Here is a 12,887-nt window from a genome sequence, read left to right as displayed (position 1 = left end):
GCAGCCCTACAAGTTCTCCACAGAGGAGATCAAGGCACTGTGCTACAGCTGCCAGGTAGGTGGGCGGCAGGCAACACCAGGGGGGTGCCGGTGGCACCGGCTGGCAGGTGCCAAGCTCTGACACCCTGTGCGTCCCCTCCCAGGATGCCATGCGCTCCGTCACCAAGCAGGTGGTGAAGGAGGCCCAGCTGTGAGAGATCAAGGATGAGCTGCTCAACTCGGAGAAACTCAAGGTAACTCACTGCCAGGGAGTCTGACGCTGCTTTTCTTTCCCTCCTTTTCCAGTCCCGCGGCACCGGCAACCCGCTGCAGAGCTTCAAGTATGCCTGCCACCGTGCCAAGCGCCTGGCCGTGCTGCCCTCCTGAGCCCTCCTGGCGCCCCACAGACTGTGCCCACTCCAGTATCTCCTCCATGCCGTAACCCACGGGGTGGCTGTGCCCAAAAAAGGTGTCAACGGACTGTGCCAGCTGGGCACTATGTTGTGCCATCGCCTTGCCGGGCGTTTCTCCTTGCCGGGCTGCACGTGGTGCCCCTGCTGGCTATGTGACAGGGGAAGGTTGGTGATGCACAGGTGGGAAGCAGCGTCTCCCGCTGATGCTGGGCAAAGGTGCCCGGGTGTTATCGCCCCCCCCCTTATCAAGGCCAAGGCTGTACTGGGGCTATAAACTGGGGCAAGGACACAGTGGGAGGGTGGCACTGCCAGCTTTGGGGACTCAGGTCCCCTCAGGCGCCTTGCCAGCCCTGCACCGACATCACCGTGAGCCCAGCAGCCCGGCACGTCTCACCCCAGGGCTGGCACCGTAACTCGGATGATGCCTAGCTGTCACTGACTTGCCTGCTGCCCGCTCGCCCTGGCCAGGTGCCTCCCGGGTTTGCCCAGCCCTGCCCTGTGGTGTGTGAGGCAGGTGTTACCCCTCAGGGTGCCCATAATCGCCCGCTGAGGCATCTTATCGGGGTTACGGCATCTTATCGGGGTTACAGCATCTTATCGGGGGGCCACAGCTCGTCCAAGGCTGCCCGCTGGCCCTGAACCCTTCCTGGCACCGGGGCAGAGGGCTCTGGCGCTGGCACCCCGCCGCGGGCATGGCAGCCCCACTTTGGTAACGGCGGAGGTTTTACTGCCTGCGCAGTGGGGAGGCAGCCTCTTTCTCTTCCCCCTCGCTCCTGGTGGTCTGGCACGCGCCGCCAACACCGCCGCAGCACCGTAAAGGCACCCATGTCTCCAGTGCCAGGCTGGCAGGATGAGTTTCCTATGGCTGGCACGGCCTCTCTGCTTTCTTCTCCACCCCATGAAACTCATGACCCCACGGGGCATCCTGGGTGGGCATGGCTCCAAAACTCCCCCTTTTTCACCTCAAAACAAGGCTGTGCCAGGGAAGTGGGGTGCCCCCTCCTCGGGCAGGGGGGCTCCCGGGCACCTCCTCGGTGGGGATGTGTCAGCTGGCCACAGTTATCGATCAGGGTTAATGATCACAAGGGCTTTACAACTCCGGCGAGGGCTGATTGGCTTCGGTGCCGTCAGGCCAGAAGACCTCACTGGCAGTGGGCAACCGCCCACGGCATACGGGGACTTATAGGGGCCAGGCGAAGCCGGCAGCACCCTTTTGCCCAGGATGCCGGGGTCTATCGCGCTGGCCGGCGTGGTGCTCAGCGCCCTCCTGGCGCTGGTAGGTGCCTGGGGGTTGGCACGGCTGAGCCGGAGGAGTGCCAGGGGCCGGGACGCAGTGACTGCTGGTGGCAAAGCCATGGTGGTGCCGGCGGGGTGAGGCTTGGAGGGGTTGGGGGCGGCAGAGCCGGGGGACGCTGGCGCGGTCCGTCGGGTGCCGTTTGGAGGGGCTGGGTGTCGTGCCTCACGGGACGGGGCGCTGCCCACTGATCCTTCCCCAGCTGCCGCAGGCCGCGCTGATGTTGACTCCTAAGCACCAAGCTGGTTACTGTGCCTTCTACGGTGAATGCGGTCTCAACCCAGAGGTGAACATCTCGCTGGTGCCCTCCAACGTTCCCTGCCTCTCCAACACGCCAGCGCGGGTGGCCACGGGTGCACTGCTGGCGCTGCTCCACACCGTCTGCCCCGAGCTGGTGCAGGAGAACGCGACAACGCGCGTTTGCTGCTCCTTGGCGCAACTGGGTGCCCTCCAGCTCAGCGTGGCACACTCTGGCACCATCCTCTCCTGCTGCCCGGTGTGTGCCAGGAATTTCGCCAACCTTTACTGCAACAACATCTGCAGCCCCAACCAGAGCCTCTTCACCAACGTCACCCGCATCGTCAACCGCACCACGGCACTGGGGAAGCCCCAGCTCGCTGTCGTGGAGTACCAATGATTTTACCAGCAGGATTTCGCCGACGCCTCTTTTACCTCCTGCCGGGGCACCCGGTTACCGGCTACTGGCGGTTATGCCATTGATACCATGTGCGGGCGTTACGGTGCCCGGCTCTGCACCACCCAGCGCTGGTTGGATTTCCAAGGGGATAAACACAACAGCTTGGCGCCGCTGCAGATCGACTTCCAGCTGGTGCCCAAGGGCACGCAGCCCAGCAATGCCATCGTGCCGCTGGCTGGGCAGGCCTGGCACTGTGACCAGGCTCTCAGCACTCAGGAGCAGCCCTGCTCCTGCCAGGACTGTGCTGAATCCTGCCTGCCGGTGACCGCCCCCCCTGGCCCGCCGCCCCCCTTCCGCCTGGGCAACGCCGACGGTGCCTTGGTCCTCTGCGGGCTGCTCTTCGGCCTCCTTGCCCTCATCTTCATCATCGCCTTGCTGTGCCAGTGCCGACGGTCCAAGAAGGACACCACGCCCCAGCCAGCACCGGCACGTGCCACTGGCTGCTCGGCGCGCCTGGGCGACGCCAGCCACCGTGTCCTGGCGAGAGCTTTCTGCCAGTGGGGCACGCTGGTGGCCGGGCACCCCGTGGCAGTGCTGGCTGGCAGTTTATCGGCTGGTTTGGTTACCCTACATCTCGCCACTGATCCAGTGGAGCTGTGGTCGGCGCCGTGGAGCTGTGGTCGGCGCCGGGCAGCTGTGCCCGGCAAGAAAAAGCCTTTTACGACCAACACTTCGGTCCTTTCCTCCACACCAACCAGGTGATCGTGACAGCACCGGGCCGGCCCAGCTCCGGCTACGAATCGGTGGTGTTTGGTGCCAAGAACTTCAGTGGTGTGCTGTCGGAGGAGGTGCTGCAGGTACTGCTGGAGCTGCAGGAGTGGCTGGCGGCCGCCACGGCATGGGCACCGGTGTCGGGCAGGGAGTTGACACTGAGTGATGTCTGCTACGCCCCCTTCAACCCCACGGACCCCAGGCTGGGGGACTGCTGCGTCAACAGCGTCACCCAGTACTTCCAGAACAACAGCACCTGCCTGGCCACCACGGCCACCCAGACCGAGGGCAAGGAGATGGGCACTGTCGACTGGCACGACCATCTCATCTACTGCGTCAAGGGGGTGCCGCTCCCCGGAGATGGGGGCGTGGGGTCGGGGGGATGGGGATAGGGTGCTGGGTGGTGCCGTGGGGCGGTGGGCTGCGGGGTCGGGGGGATGGGGATAGGGTGCTGGGTGGTGCTGTGGGGCGGTGGGCTGTGGGGTCAGGGTGATGCCTGCAGGGTGATGAGTTTTGCATGGTGCCCGTGGGGTGCTGAACTTTGGGGCTGGTGTGCTATCTATGGGGTGCCCAGCATGGCACAGTGCCTGCAGGGTGCTGCAGTAGGGTCAGGGTGGGCGCAGCCCCTGCTCACCCGGCGCCATGTCCCCACCAGTTCCCCGCTCTCCTTCAAGGACATCACGATGCTGGAGCTGAGCTGCATGGCTGAGTACAGCGGCCCCATCTTCCCCTACGTCACCTTCGGTGGCTACCCCGGTAAGCGCTGGGCAGCGCCAGAATGGGTGGGCACAGCAGATGGGATGTCACCTGGGGGATGTCACCTGCTGTCCCCGCAGGCTCAGAGTACACGGAGGCGCTGATCATCACCTACTCCCTCAACAACTTCCCCCGTGATGATCCCCGCCATGAGTGGGTGCTGAGCTGGGAGCGCCACTTCCTCGAGGTGGTGGGTGACTTCCAGCACACCTAGAGCTCCAACCTCTCCGTCACCTTCATGTCTGAGGTGAAGCACCCACCAGCTGGGTGGGGGGGGCACCTTAGGGTGCCCGGCACCCCCTCACCCGTCTCCTTTCTGGCAGCGCTCACTGGAGGATGAGATCAACCGCACCACGAGGGAGGACATCCCCATCTTCGCCATCAGCTACCTCGTGGTCTTTGCCTACATCGCCCTGGCGCTGGGCGAGTACACGGCCTGGCGCCGCGTCCTGGTACGTGCTGGGGGGGTCGGGGTGATGCCAGCACCCTTGGGTGCCTCGCCGGCTGCTGAGCGGGTGATCCCCGCTGTTGCAGGTGGAGTCGAAGGTGACGTTGGCGCTGGGGGGCATTGCCATGGTGCTGGGCACTGTCTTCGCCTCCATGGGGTTCCTGGCGCTGGTGGGGTTGCCTTCGTCCCTCATCATCCTCGAGGTTGTGCCCTTCCTCGTCCTCGCTGTGGGCGCGGACAACATCTTCATCTTTGTGCAGGAGTACCAGGTCGGTGGGCACGGGGGGAACGGGAGCACCTGTTGGCATGGGGTCCCCGTGGAGCAGGTGGGCACTGGGATGTCTTTGGGGACAGGGGTCCCTATGGGGCACTGGGACACCTTGGGGACATGGGAGTCCCCATGGGGCAGGTGGGCACTCTTGGGTGGGGGCACCCCCATGGGGTGCAGGGGTATGGGGCACCCATGGGTGCAGGGGTCCCCATGGGGCACAGTGGTCCCCGCTGTGCACATGGCATGCCCCAGGTTGGGCAGTGGGTGCCTGTGTGGGGTCCCCGGGGTGGGGGGCACCCATGGTGGGCGCCCCCTCCTCACCGCCCCGGCCAGCAGCAGTCGCAGCGGGAGCCGGGCGAGACACGGGAGCAGCACATCGGGCGGGTGCTGTCGCAGGTGGCACCCAGCATGCTGCTCTGCAGCCTCTCCGAGGTCATCTGCTTCCTCCTGGGTGAGCGGGGGCACGCAGAGTGCAGGGGGACATAGGGGACGTGGGGCACAGGGGGGAGCACAGGGACATGGGGGCACGGGGACAAGGGGGGTACAAGGACATGAGGGACATGGGGGCATGGGGATGTAGGGGACATGGGGGTATAGGGGAGGTGGGGACACAGGGACATGGGGGGCACAAGGGGCACAGGGTGTGCACAGGGGGGTACACAAGGGGCACAGGGTGTGCACAGGGACACGGGGGGCACAGGGGGCACAGGTGGGGATACGGGGGGCACAGGGACACGGCACATGCAGCAGGCACAGTGCACCCGCGGGCATCATGCACCCAGTGGGTGCAGGTGCACGGGGGGTGCGGTGCGGAGGCACTGCCGCCAGGTGCCCACTGACACCAGGTGCCCGCAGGCGCCCTCTCCTCCATGCCTGCCATCCACACCTTTGCCCTCACGGCCGCCTTGGCCATCGCCTTTGAATTCCTCCTCTAGATGTCGGGGTTCATCATCCTGTTGGCACTCGATGCCTGGCGGCAGGAGGTACGGCTCCTGGGGTGGGCACAGGGTGCCCATGCGTGAGAGGGTGGACATAGGATGGGCACTGGGGGACCCTGGGTGGGAGGGTGCCTAGGTGGTCCCATGATGGGCATGGAGTACCCAAGGTGGGCATGGGGTTCCCGTGTGTATGAGGGTGCCCAGGGTGGGTATGGGGTGTCTGTGGGTATGAGGGTGTCTGGGGTTGGCTTGGGGTGCCCATGGACATTAAGGTCCCCAGGGTGGGCATGGGGTGCTCAGGGTGGGTATGGGGTGCCCATGGGTATAAAGGTGCCCAGGTTGGGCGTGGGGTGCCTGTGGGTATGAGGGTCCCCAGGGTGAGCACAGGGTGGGCATAGGGGTGCCCATGGGGTGTTTCTGTGCCTGAGGTACCTGGGGTGCCCATGGGGTGCCCATGGGCAGGAGAGTGTCCAGGGTGGGCATGGGGTGCCCAAAGCCCTTAGGGTGCCCCAGATGGGTATGGGGTGCCTGTGTGCCCCAGGGTGTTTGGGGCTGGCATGGGGCTGCCCATGGACGCTGGGGCGGGCAGGGGGCACCCCGCCGTGCCAGGACTCGTGCCAGCCTGGCACTGCTCGTAGGCCGCCCACTTTGACCTCTGCTGTTGCTGTGGGATGGGCAAGGGGGGTCCTGCAGGGCCAGGTGCCCGTCTGCTGCACCCGCTGCTGCACCGCTACTACACCCCGCTGCTGCTGCACCGCCTGGCACGCCCCGTCGTGGTGAGGGGGCTGGGGGGGCCTTGAGGTGTAGAGATATCTGGGGGTTGGGGGAGATGTGGGGTGTAGGGGGAGGTACTGAGGTATCCGGGGGATTTGGGGGGGCCTGGGGGGGACAAGGGAGTGTGGGGGGGTTCCTTGAGGGGCTGGGGGGCCATGGGGGTGTCAAGGTTCCTGGGGGTCAGAGGGGAATGTGGGGTGTGGGGGTGTCTGGGGGGGGCCTGGAAGGTGGGAGGGGGACATGGGGGGCTTGGGGGGATGGGACATGGGGGGCTTGGGAGCCTCTGAAGGGGTCCAGGAGGTTTGGGGGGGACATAGAGGTGTTGCGAGGGGATTTAGGGGGGCTCAGGGGTCTCTGGGGGTTCCCAGGGTCCCCTCACGGGAGGTGCTGCTGGCAGGTGCTGCTCTTCCTCTTCCTGGCCTGCACCGGGCTCTACCTGATGCTGCAGGTGCAGGTGGGGCTGGACCAGGAGCTCGCCGTGCCCAAGGTGGGGGCTGGTGCCGGGGGCACCCCCACCCCAGGCTGCGGGGGGTGATGGGGTACCTGGGGACAGCAGAGGTACAGGGGTGGTATGGCTCCTATAGGGATGCCTGGGGAGAGTATGGCCTCATATGGGCACAGCATGGGGACGGCGTGGCTCCATATGGGGATGCACAGGGGTGGTACAGCCCCATACAGGGATGTGTGGGGACAGTATGGCCCTGTATAGGGACAGCGTGGCACCTTATAGGATGGCATGGCCCTGTATGGAGAGGCACAGGGGTGGTATGGTCCCCACAGGGACAGTATAGTCCTGTATAGGGAAAGCACAGGGATGGTGTGGCCCCTTATGGGGAAAGCACGGGCACAGCATAGCCCCATCCAGGGCCATATGTGCACAGCATGGCCCCATACAGGGCTGACATGACCTCACATGGGAATGCATAGGGATGTGCAGGGATGGTATGGCCCCAAACAGGGATGCATAGGACAGTATAGCTCTGTATAAGGCCACCACAGGGAAGGCATGACCCCTTATGGGCACAGCACGGGGATGGCATGGCCCCGTATGGGGATGCAAGGGATGGTACAGCCCCTGCAGGGCCAGCATAGCCCCGTATAGGGCCAGCATGGGAATGGCGTGGCCCCATATGGGAACAGCGCGGCCACCATGGAGCCGATGGCCCCATACGGGAACGCATGGGAGCAATGCACTGGGTGGGGGGGGCGGCATGGCCCTATACCAGGATGCTTGGGGATGGTGAGACCCCATCTGGGGACCACCAGGACCCTATGGGTGCTGTGGGTGGGTGCCCGCACCCTGGCTGATGGGGGTGGGTGCCCCCCAGGACTCCTACATGCTGCAGTACTTTGCCGCCCTGAACCAGTACCTGGCGGTGGGGGTGCCCACCTACTTCGTCACCACCGGCGGCTACAACTTCTCCTCCCCGGCTGGCACCAACGGCATCTGCTCCAGTGCCGGCTGCGCCGCCGACTCCCTCACCAACACCATCCAATACGCCACGCGCTTCCCCAATGTGTGAGTGGGGTGGGGGGGCGCAGGGCGGGCAGGCAGGCAGCGTGCTGCCAGCCTCCTGCCAGCCCTGCCTCTGCCCAGGTCCTACCTCGCCATCCCCGCCACCTCCTGGGTGGACGATTTCCTGGACTGGCTCAACCCCACCGGGCGCTGCTGCCGCATTCACCGGTTCGGCAACCTCACCGGGGAGTTCTGTCCTTCCACCAGCAGTGAGTGGGCACCAGGGTGCTGCGGGGGATGCTGTGGTGGCTGGTGGGGGCACATGAGGTCTACACCACGGTGGCTGTTGGGTGTACATTTGGTGCCCATCATGGTGCCTGTTGGGTGTACGTTGGGTGCCCATCATGGTGCCTGTTGGGTGTATGTTGGGTGCCCACCATGGTGGCTATTTGGGTGCACATGAGGTCTGCACTGTGGTGGCTCTTGGGTGTGCACTGCATGCCCACCACAGTGGCCATTGGGTGGACACTGTGATGCCCACTGGCTGCCTGCTGGGATCCCATTAGATGGCCATTAGGTGGCCATTGGGTGCCTGTGATGGTGTCCATTGGATGGCCACCATGGGTCCCATCGGGAGACCACTGGGATCCCACTGAGTGCCATTGGGTGCCTGTTGTATTCCCAGTGGGTGCCCACTGGATGCTTGCCATGGCGCCAATTGGTTGCCCGTTGGATGCCCACCATGGTCCGCATTGAATGCCATTGGCTAGTGCCTACTGGGGTGCCATGGGGACTGCCGGTTGCATGCCGTGGTGTCCACTGGGCGCCTGTTGTGGTGTCCCTTGGGGGTCTACTGGGTGCCTGCCGTGGCACCCGCTGGGTGGTCCCCCTGCTTCCCACTGGGTGCCCGTTGGGAGCCTGCCGTGGTTCCCAGCGGCTGCCCCCGGGGTGCTGAGCGCGGCCATACCCGCAGATGACCCCACCTGCCTGGGGGGACAGTGCCTGAACGTCACGCGGCGCCCGACGGTGGAGGAGTTCGAGCGGTTCCTGCCCTGGTTCCTCCACGACCGCCCCACCCTGCAGTGCGCCAAGGGGTAGGTGCCACCCGGGGGGGCACCGGGGCGGGCACCCAGAGGGGACGACCCACGGGGGGCACCGGCAATGGAGGGCAACGGACGTACACAGAGGGCACGCACACGCACGTGGGCACGCACATGGACGCCGGCGTGGGGACACGGGCGCCCACCAGGCGCTGCCCCCCCCCAGCACCCATGCTCTGGGTGCCCCCCTCACCCCTTGCCCCCTCCCCGCAGCGGTCTGGGCGCCTACGACACGGCGGTCAGCATGGACGCCAACGGCACCATCCTGGGTGAGTGCAGGGTGGGCGGCACGGGGCGGGGGGGCACCCTAGGGTGCCCTGCTGACCCCACTCCACCCCACCCATCTCTGGCAGGCATCCCGCTTCATGGCGTACCAGTGCCCGCTGCACACCTCGCAGGAGTACGCGGTGGCGCTGCAGGCTGCCTGTGCCCTGGCCGAGGAGATCACCACCACCCTGTGCTGGGTGCCCGGTACCCACCCCGACTTCCGTGTCTTCCCCTACACGTAAGCGCCTGCCACGGGTCAGGGTGCTTGGCTGTGGGAGGATGGGGTGACCGGGGAGGGGTGCCCAGCCAAGGGTGCTGTGGGTGCTCTGGTGCCTGGGTAGGGCGCAGAAGTGGGTGCTGGGTCAGGGTGCCCAGCCCGCGATGCTGTGGGTGCCCTTGGTGGGGGGGAGAAGTGGGCGCCCCGGTTCGGGGTGCCTGGTTTGGGGTGGCCAGCCAGGGTCAGTGTGGGCACCCCAGTGCCTTGCTGGGGGTTAACACGGGTGCCCAGTTCAGGGCTGGGGTCGGTGTGGGTGCCAGGTCAGGGTACCCAGCCAGGGTCGGCACGGGTGCCCGGTGCTCCTGTCAGGGTGCCAGTGCAGTGGTGATGCTCCCTGGGCAGGGTGACCTACGTCTAGTACGAGCAGTACCTGACGGTGGTGGCCGAGGGCGTCATCACGCTGGCACTGTGTCTGGTGCCCACCTTTGTCGTCTCCTTCCTGCTGCTGGGCATGGACCTGCACTCCAGTGCCGCCACCCTCCTCACCATCGCCATGATCCTGATGGACACTGTGGGCGCCGTGGCCCTCTGGGGTGTCCCCTACAATGCTGTGGCCCTCATCAACCTTGTTGTGGTGCGGGGCACGCGGGGTGGCACGGGGATTTGGGGCACATGGGGTGGCTTGGGGGCACAGGAGGTGGCAGAAGGACACGGGATGCACAGGGTCACATGGGGACAGAGCAGCCTGGGGCATGCAGGGTGGTACAGGGGGCTGGGACATGTAGGATGGGGCACGTGGGGTGGCACGGGCATGGGGACAAGCAGGTTGGCATGAGGGCTTGCAAACAGGCACAGGGACATGGGGCAGGCAGGATGCACAAACACAGGGTGGGCACCCCGCCATGCCAGCCTGGAGGAGCACCCACGGGTGCCCCTGGGTGACAGCCCATCCCCGCAGGCCGTGGGCATCGCGGTGGAGTTTGTGTCCCACATCACCTGCGCCTTCACCCACAGCACCAAGCCCAGCCGGGTGGAACGAGCCGCCGAGGCCACCGTCAACATGGGCAGCAAGGTGGGCGCGGGACGGGGGTGATGGCCGCACGGACCCCCTCTCCTCCCCGCGGACGGGAGGGACGGGGTGACCCGGCTGTCACTGACCCCATCCCGGGCGCAGGTGGTGGCTGGGGTGGCCATGACCAACCTGCCCGGCATCGTGGTGCTGGCCTTCGCCAAGGCCCAGCTCATCCAGATCTTCTTCTTCCGCCTCAACCTCATCATCACCCTGGTGGGGCTGGCCCACGGCATCATCTTCCTCCCCATCCTCCTCAGCTACGTGGGTAAGACCCCTCTGTCCCCCCTGGGGATGGTGCCCTGTCCCCAGTGTCCCCCCAGGAGGACGGTGACAGCCTGGCACTGTCCCCCATTGTCCCCGCAGGACCCAGGCCGCGGATGCCGGCGGGGGACACAGCAGGGGACACGGGTGGGGACACGGCAGCTGGCGTGGAGCAGGGTGCGGGGCTGGCCCTCAGCAACCCCTGCTTCAAGGACAAGGAGAAGGACAAGGACGAGGCCACAGTCCCCGGGCAGGGCTGAGCCGCGCTGCCCCTCACCGCCCCTCCCCGCTACTGCTTTTTCTACTGCTGTTGTATTTAAACAGTTTTTCTCAGATTCGGGACTGGGTTTAACTGGGATGGGCAAGGGGTGCTGGGGCACTGTCCTGGTTTCAGCTGGGATAGAGTTAATTTTCTTCCTAGTAGCTGGTATGGTGCTGTGTTTTGGATTTAGGATGAGAATAATGTTGATAACACACTGATGTTTTAGTTGTTGCTAAGCAGTGCTTACACCAGTCAAGGACTTTTCAGCTTCCCATGCTCTGCCAGGTGCACAAGAAGCTGGGAGGGGGCACAGCCAGGACAGCTGACCCAGACTGGCCAAAGGTCTATTCCATACCGTATGGTGTCATGCCCAGTATATAAACTGGGGGGAATTGGCTGGGGGGGGAAGGGATTGCTGCTCGGGAATGGGCTGGGCATCAGTCAGTGGGTGGTGAGCAATTGTATAGTCTATCACTTGCTTTGTATATTATTATTGTATTATATTATTATTATTACTACTACTACTATTCTATTTCATTTTACTTCAATTATTAAACTGTTCTTATCTCAACCCAGGAGTTTTCTGACTTTCACCCTTTCAATTCTCTCCCCCATCCCACTGGGGAAGGGGGAGTGAGCGAGCAGCTGTGTGGTGCTTAGTTGCTGGCTGGGGTTAAACCACAACAGTCCTTTTTGGCGCCCAATGTGAGGCTCGAAGGGTTTGAGATAATAACAGGTTAACCAGAGTGTATTAAGGAATTTGTATCTGTTAACAGTTGCTGGTCATAATATTGATTCATCTGCTCTGGGTATTAGTCTACCTGATCTGCACCATGCTCTTGTTTTTGCAGTACATGTTAAAGAATGGTGTTGGGTTTTGCAGTTTGCTGTGCTCTGCCGTGATTGGTGATGTTTTGCCTGGGAGATTTGTTATTAAAATACTGACCTTGAGCATTATCTGGTGTTTGGGTTCTGTACTGAAGCCATTACTGTACTTCGGGTACCACCTCCTGGAGACATTTAGCAATTATACCTCTTCTTCTGAGAGGTGTTTTTATGGAGGAAATACAGAATGGCACCTTGGCTGCCTTCTTCTGTGATGTTTCCTCCTTCATTACAACAACTTTTCTGTATCTTGAACATCCTTGGGTAGTTAAGATATATTTATTGCTAGTTCTTGGGAATATTGTTTCGGTTTTGTTTAGAGTTAATATGCATTTTAAGAATATCATCCAGAGATATGCCCCAAGGCTGGATAGTTATGAGTGGCAGGGTGTGTGGGAGAGCATGGGCAAATGCCTAGGACAGTGGGCCCCTCCAGTATTTTGGAACTTCACCCCTGAACAAGTGCAGAATCCTGAAAAATTAGTAGAACATTTGGAAAAAGTATGCTGTCACCCTGGCAATTCTAGGGAGACACAAATCACCGCAATGTGCTGGGGCCTGGCCCATGCCTACCGAGCCCTATTCAACACTATTCAGAACCCTCAAGGGGAAGAGAAGGTCTCTGGATCTGATGACAAAACGACTGGCGCTGCGGCTATGCCAGCCCCAGCAACAGACACTGCGGCTACACCAGCCCCTGTGACGAGCACTGCTGATACGCCAGCCCCTGTAACAGGTGCTGTGGCTACGCCAGAGAACCAAGCCGTGCCAGTATCACTTGCCCCTATACAGAAGAAAAACTACACAAGAAGATCAACTCGTTTAGTAAGGGCTGATGATGAGCCAGGGCCATCACAAGAACAGGAGGAGGAAGAGGCAGAACCCACAAATGAGATGGTAACCACCCGATCCCTGTCCCTGAGTGAGCTGCGAGATATGAGAAAAGATTTTAGTCGTCATCTAGGCGAGCACATCATCACTTGGCTGCTCTGATGCTGGGATAATGGGGCTAGTAGCCTGGAATTAGAGAGTAAGGAAGCCAGGCAGCTGGGATCCCTTTCTAGGGAAGGGGGCATTGACAAAGCG

General features: G+C 63.1%; 1 protein-coding gene across 1 annotated transcript; it reads left to right on the top strand.

Annotated features, from left to right (window-relative positions):
* The first annotated feature begins 1,614 nt into the window (after positions 1–1,614).
* NPC1L1 (NPC1 like intracellular cholesterol transporter 1) lies at positions 1,615–10,957 on the top strand. Its single transcript, XM_087762667.1, is given in 20 exon segments — positions 1,615–1,668; positions 1,898–2,989; positions 2,992–3,434; positions 3,750–3,850; positions 3,931–4,097; positions 4,174–4,302; positions 4,385–4,567; positions 4,903–5,020; positions 5,425–5,552; positions 6,146–6,283; positions 6,679–6,768; positions 7,610–7,800; positions 7,879–8,006; positions 8,711–8,831; positions 9,051–9,117; positions 9,191–9,342; positions 9,724–9,955; positions 10,280–10,393; positions 10,496–10,658; positions 10,757–10,957. Coding segments are annotated over 20 exon segments (3,969 nt in total). The 3' UTR covers positions 10,915–10,957.
* The last annotated feature ends 1,930 nt before the right edge of the window (positions 10,958–12,887 follow it).

The sequence above is a fragment of the Nipponia nippon genome, unplaced genomic scaffold (assembly GCF_047370975.1).
Source record: "Nipponia nippon isolate SJK-2023a ecotype South Korea unplaced genomic scaffold, ASM4737097v1 scaffold_27, whole genome shotgun sequence".
In the NCBI taxonomy this organism is placed as follows: Eukaryota; Metazoa; Chordata; class Aves; order Pelecaniformes; family Threskiornithidae; genus Nipponia; species Nipponia nippon.
This window is presented reverse-complemented; position numbering and strand designations above follow the sequence as displayed.